The sequence below is a fragment of the Haliotis rufescens genome, unplaced genomic scaffold (assembly GCF_023055435.1).
Source record: "Haliotis rufescens isolate VD_foot unplaced genomic scaffold, xgHalRufe1.0.p SCAF_13, whole genome shotgun sequence".
NCBI lineage: Eukaryota > Metazoa > Mollusca > Gastropoda > Lepetellida > Haliotidae > Haliotis > Haliotis rufescens.
In genome coordinates this window covers 28962883-28970152 of record NW_025963813.1, presented here as the reverse complement: position 1 = coordinate 28970152, position 7270 = coordinate 28962883, and the positions used below count along the sequence as shown (strand labels likewise).

At 35.2% G+C, this 7270-nt stretch overlaps 1 protein-coding gene across 1 annotated transcript in view; it reads left to right on the top strand.

The window, feature by feature from the left end:
• The first annotated feature begins 250 nt into the window (after positions 1 to 250).
• LOC124152259 (histone-lysine N-methyltransferase PRDM16-like) overlaps positions 251 to 7270 on the top strand; it is a 140857-nt gene continuing 133837 nt past the window's right edge. The window contains exon 1 of the mRNA XM_046525130.2: positions 251 to 395. Coding sequence (XP_046381086.1) covers positions 359 to 395 — 37 coding nt within the window. The 5' untranslated portion in view covers positions 251 to 358. The remainder of the gene's footprint in view (positions 396 to 7270) is intronic.

The following is a 7270-nucleotide window of genomic DNA, read 5'->3' as shown; positions in this document are numbered from 1 at the left end:
GTTTATAGACTCAAATGAAAGAATAAAGTGTCGCCATACCAGCCTTACGTCTACCAATATCGCCCCATCTTTCATATCAAACCCCCTCGCGTTCTTGTCAGCTCTCAAAACCAGACCCCTCCTTTGTCTCGTGCAGCTAGGAGGGGGAGATCGGGGGAGGCACACGCGACCCAACAATCGCCTCTATCCCATCCACTCAACGCTTAATTTCTTTTAAAAGTTTTTTAGAAGAGTCAATGTGGTGTCTTAAGCCAATGCGCATGCGCCCAGGTGTTACGGGAGAATTGTCCGTGGTGTTTTTGTTCTGTCAATCTAATGCTTATCACTTCTGAACAACATTCGATCAACGCAACAAGACATGAGATCGAAATCCAAAGCTAGGAAACTCCCCAACGGTAAGTTAATTTGCCGATAGATAACGCCATCCAACTTTCCCCTCGTTGGGATGTTTATATACATGTCTTTACTTTGAGGGGAATTCTGCGACAGTCGCCTGACATTCAAATATGTTTCCATCCAAGTTCCAGACTGTAGAGCGAGCGACTGGTGTGTCGTTATGAATTCTATCATCCGAGCATCGTGTCATGGTCAATGCGCTGTGTTTACATGTGATCAGTCTAAATATATATGTATGTATTGAAACGCGGTGTAATTATCAGTTAATCAACGCGGTGTTTATTTGTTGACACAAGCGGCAATGGGATGGAATCGGTGCCTGATTTTGACAGGAGGGTCGGTGAGTGTCTCAGGAGCGGTCGGCACGAATTCCCGCAGCGCATTTCACAATAATTAGATTGTTGATATTCATAACTGACAAGTATGTTCAAAGAAGTAGAATTTCTTGTAATGTTTTATTGAGATGGCCAGATGCACGTTTTCGGCGGAGGTCGTTTCGGAACAATACCGTTTTATTCTCCACCCCAAGTCGCGTGTACAAGCAACTATTATGCTCTCAAAGCCACATATGCTAAACTGGGTCTTGCACTGACGACAGGTCGATGTGTAAGACGAAGGGGGACGGGATTACTAAGCTCGTGAAAATGACAGCACGTGCGCACGCGCTGCGTTATCAATTTGAAAGAATCCCGTTCATCGTTGGGACAATAATGGTGACATATGGACTTGAATCTGAAAGGAACTGTTCAAACAATGTGCCTCGTTGACTTGAGGTGTGGTACTTTATGATACGGCAAGACGACAATTTCAGTTCCAAGGTTTACTCGTAACGTCGCCAAGGTGATAAGTTACCGGTTAGGTATGGATCTTCACCGCTTCATTATTATTGATGACTGCCATTAGACGCAATAAAAATTTGAAGTAGGCAGTGAAAAACTTCCACATGTCAAGTCATCACACGAAACAGGTATCCAAGCATGCATATATTGATCAAATCATAAAATATGGAGGTACACCTACTCTTCGTACATAGGACGACTGAATTTTCTAAATTAATTACAACCTGATATCTTTTTAATGAATATGGAATTATTGACTGAATTCAGTAACGTTTAATTGTATATGCATATGACTTAAGTATGCAATGGGTTTGGGGTATGATTAGGTTAAAGGCTTAATTATTCAATGGTGTAGAATCCTGAGAAATCAGTGCTTGAGATTTATGGTGAAAATCGGCTCCAAGTGCTATTAAATGTCTCCCATTCAAAGCCCCTTAGGCATGTCATTAATGAATGCATCAGTAATTAATAAGTGATTAATTAAGTGTTAAATGCCCTGAGGTTGGTTCAGGTCGCTTGTCAGGTCATTGTTGAAACAGCATCACTGCTGTTATAGGGGATGTGTTTGGGTGGGAAATAATTGATAACATTAAATGGTTAAATCAATTATTTTATAGGATAAATATTTAACTGCTTGAAAGTTGGCTACACTGACACAAAAAGGATCAACAGGTTACTGAGATGTGATTTTTTTTCAATAAATGAAGTGTTTTACAAAAGCAATAAATATTGTTTGATTTAGCTGATTAGCATTGTTACATGTATTAGTGAGGGCTTTGAAGGGAATGGCATAAGGAGATTTGAATATTTCGTTTTAATGAATAGAACTGAAATCGATGCAATCTGGTTCATATCACTTTAGAAATATTACAAAGTAAAAAAACTGATTAAATTGTTATTTCATACTTTTTCTGTAAAACATAAACCAGGACATGGCACCAAAGCTTAAAAGAATATACTACTTTTGATACAGAATCTGAAAATATATTCATACTTATTAGGAAAAACTCATTGCAATTAAAATAAAATAAAAATATCAGGAATTTATATTTTTTCTGATCCCATAGTATTTGATATATTATCCATTAATACATTTTAAAGAAGTTTAAAAAAATGAAATATTGAAGTGATGACAGTGTAAAACCCGAACAGTACATAAACTTACATTAATCTTACAGAAAAAGTTTTTCAAAAAACCCTGCCCATATTAGTGTCTCAAATGAAACAGTTTGTTAACTCTCTTTTTCCATTAACACATAACAAATTTCCCATGAATTTCAGCCAAATTTTAAACAGAAGCATTACCTCCAAAAACCATTTACTGTTTTATTAACCCTAATTTTGAAAGAACAACCTGTTTTAAAGCCTTATGTGTGATGAATAGCATGTTAAAATGATCTCAGATTTTTGATGGCTGTGGTTAACACTGCAGGAGATCTAGTGAATATATGAGTGAAAGTGTCTAGCATAGTTTCTCAATCTCATCTGACACCCTTGTGCTTAATCCGATATTGATCAAAGTAGTCTTTGTGGGGATTGACATCTGTACAGAGACAATCAATTTCGGTCTCTATATGCACTTGGTTAGAAAATAGATTAGATCTTTGCATGGCAAGTTGGTAAAAATACCTCTCCGTCCTCTGATTTTGTCCTCTGTGCAAGCTGTTGAGTGAACCAGTTTATAGTATAATTTGGTAATCCCCGGATAAAATTAGCTCACTATGATATTAACTCATAGAAATTATGATATGATCTGGCCACTCAAGACAGACATTTGTTTGCCCCCTTTAATTGAAAATATATTATTTGTTGTTTTTTAATTAAACTGAATTACTGTTGAACTTCTGTATTACCTCCCTAGAGATAAAAAACACCATAAATGTTGTCTGTTTTATCTTATTTGAGGATTATTTCCTTTCTGAACCAGAGACAAAACTTAATTTTACCTGCCAGATCAGCACTTTTGATCAAATCGGCCAAAACAGACGAGATATACACCGTCTGAGATAAATGTCTGTTTTATCTTTTATGAGGATTATTGTCTTTTTCTGGACCAACGACAAAAGTTATTTTACCTGCCAGATCAGCACTTTCGATGAAAATATATCAACCAAATCTAAGAGATAAACACCATATGAGATACATGTTGTCTATTTTATCTTATTTTATTAACATTATTCTCCCTTTCTGAACCAAAGAGAAAACATATTTTATCTGCAAAGTCATCACTTTCAATCAAAATATATTGAACAAACAAATAATCTGTCCTTTTCTTGCTTCTATCAAATTAGAATATAAATATCACATTGCTTTTTTATAACAGTGCATGAAAACAATAAAATCTTTGTTTGTTGTGAAATTATAATATTTTGATCTATGGAGGGGCACAAGTGATAGTTTTGCCACTTGTTTGAAAAAAAACTGAAAAATGCTTTTAAAACTCCAATGTGCCCTTGGATAAGAGACATAATACTACTTCCCATGCACTGGCAGTTGAACGCTTTACATTACAGTGTTTTATTGCTAATTTTTAGACAAGAAAATTGTTTTTAGTATGACATGAAGATAACAAACTCAAAACAATAGGCAGTCATCTTTCACCAAACTATCAGTGGACATTCCAAGTTGATAAAAATCGAAACAAAATCAGAATATTTTATAATTCAAGGTTCAACATAAAGGTGAATTTCTTTGGCTCTAATTCTAATAATGAAATGAATGAGAAACATCCAACTCAAACAGAAGTTACTTTCCTATGGACTAGTCTAAATAACAAACCCATGACATCAACATTAAAATGACTTATAAAGACAGGAATATCCCAAAATGCAAATAACAAATGAGTATATACTATGAAAAATACAACACAATGGCATTTGTACTTTTGTATCCTAACATAAAGTTATTCTTAATTAATACTTTGAGGGAAAGCAAAACACTATGTCGCCAAGGGGCAAGAAGTAGCTCTGAAACATTGTGACAAAGAATAAAGAAGTTGTTACCCTTAAAAAATGTTTTGTCTTTATGTTCCATCAACTTCTAAATGCTTATCAAAGACTTGATTGTCCGTGGCATTCAAACTCTTATGAAACTTGGTCAACAGTTATATTCCAGAAGCAGATTAAAAAAGATGGTCTGATATAAAAAAGGAAAGATTTCTTTTTCATAAGTGTAGTGCAAATGTAATAATTTGAAAAACAATAGTTAGTAAAGTACAATTGCAATTTATTTTACAAATATAAAATGAATTTAATAGGTTCAACAATTGCCTTTAGTTTCTGGCTCATTGTAAGTGGAGGCAAAAAGGTGTAAGATTTAAAGTTTAATATTTATTAATTGTTTAGTTTGAACGAATAGTTAAACAGAAACAAAATCAAATATATTTGTTTTAAAAAAATCAACTACAAGTGAGATGTGTTGTAAATTATGGTATCAAATTGAAAAAACACCTTTATAATAAAACACATGACAAGCTGATACACAAATCGATGAAAAACTCTATCTCGTTGCTACAGATTCCCATGCACTCAAACTGATACATACATACATGCTAACAGGTGTCTTCGAAGTGGTTCATTAAGTCTTTAGAAATTTGGCTTGATCAACCATCCATTAAAGCTTTTGTGATGGGATTATGAAGCCATAAGTAGTCTTTACCATACTGGCCCCGGGGAACTCAGTAAGCAATTGTTACAAGATTTACCCAAGATTTTGAACTGACAAATAACTGGCCAATGTTTCAGCGAGAAACGACAATATTGACGGAGGAAAGTCCCCCATGTGACACCTGAGGAGGAGGGTAATATGATGCGGGCTGCTCTCACCGAACCTCAACTTGAGCCTCATGGTTAAGCTTTTAGGTGTTCATTCTAAGTCAATGAATAGGAAATACTTGAAATCATGTTTGTACGTTTGCCAATTAAATGTCCCGTTTTGTTTAATGAGCAGGTCAGAGGGAATTAAGTTCGCTGACTTATTGTGAAAGTGTCAGCGCAGATGGACTGATACAAAACCCTTGGAACAAAACAGTTAGTGATAGGTTACCTACGTGAGAATGCACGGAAGATTGGATCGTATATCTACAATACTTGTACAACTTTCTCACAGAAATGACTTGTGAAATAATGCATTAGTGACTGGGACCTGTACCTTTGTTGTTGGTGATTTGAGGGGAGATACGCAGTGTTCTAAGGTTAAAAGGGGCAGTCGGGTAGCCGAGTGGTTAAAGCGTTCGCTCGTCATGCCGAAGACCCGGGGTCGATTCCCGACATGGGTACAATGTGTGAAGCCCATTTCTGGTGTCCCCCGCCGTGATATTGCTGGGATATTGCTAAAAGCGGCTTAAAACCACACTCACTCACTCACTCTAAGGTGAATGAAAGTTGTCTTTAAGTACTGGTATATCGGCTTTAATAAGGGCTCTCATTGAAAAGTGAAATATTCCTACAATAAGTACTGTATTATTATTAAGAATCTTAAGAAAATAATTGAATATTAATATGTAAATCTTATCATTACTCTTCAAAGATATTTGCTAAATAAAGGAGTCTGTAGTCTTCTCAAAAGAAGTTGAAGAACGGCTTTTTTTTCATATTACTATTGTTATCTGTCATGGCATGAGTATAATGTTTTCGAAAACTCTGAACGGAGAAACTGAGTATTCATGATGTTTATTTTACAGAATTTCTTATATAGAGAAACTCACAGTTGTCCAGTTCCCTGAAATCCGTAAAACATCTTAACGGAATGCAGATAAACAAAGGCCTTTCTCACCGGAAAATACCCCAAAGGAGCTAAAAAATACTCACCACTAATGAGAAGAAACAATAAAGCGCTATTAAAATATCTTATTACCAGATCAGACTGACTACCGTTACATATAGTATATGAGAGAATCAGGTGGCTTATTTTGAATAGTATATCACTCTGGCAAAATTTTCATTTGAGATGAACTTAAGGTATAGTGGAGCAAGATTATTGCACTTATCGGAGAGCGGAGTCTTACAAAGGGTTATGAACCAGATCTATGACAGTGGGAGATAGATGTTCATGTATAGGGCTGGACAAATGATGACAAGGAAACTAGTTACAAACTCACATTGTTTATGGCATTAATGAGATTTTATTGGCTACCTCTAGCACTGAACAACATGAACATTTACATAAAACAAATGACTATAATTATGAGTATCTTAATAAAATGAAATTAAATAGAACTCGTTTCAAATAGTTTACTAATGAAACTCTCATGTATGATTATAATTACCGTATTCGACGTAATAAGCGCCCCGCTCTAATAAGCGCCCAAGGCGGTATTTGCTAATGTATTGGCTAGTGAACAATCACAATTAGCAACCCTTCCGATTGATCAATGTACACAAGACTTATTTAATCTTGTATAATACACAGTCATGTGTTATATGCACCCTTAATTCTGGGCAATTAAATTCTGGAAAAATATATCTGTCATTTATGAATATTTCAGGCTGTCAGCATAAACCACAAAATTAACGATCTTTCGACTCTGAGTTTCTTCACCAAAATAACATTCTAATAAGAGCCCCCTATTTCCAAATTTTGAGAGCGCCCTGGGCGCTTATTACGTCGAATACAGTACATATTTCTCAAAAATAAATACTTAAATACTTTTTAAAATAAACAACCCTTTATTATAAAGATACGTTTCTCAAGCACCTACGTAAAATCAACCTCAGTGTGTTAAGGTTTGGTAGGATCAAAATTAGATTTGATCGACACTTAAGGTTAACCTCAGATAAGGTTGTTGATGGAACAGCATGTTAATGGTAACTAAATTAAGGCTGAAATCTCAGAACTTACACATATTTCAAAGTCACAAAATGTCCTAAAATCCAAATGTCGACGGGGAAAAAATAATGTTACCGATTTGGGAAGCCATAAGGTTACAGGAAAAATAGTATCAGACTTGGGTTGGAAAAATGTTACAGACTCACATGGTAGCCAATGGATCATATTATGAAACACCAAATTTTGCAACATGTGATTCAAATCCTTGC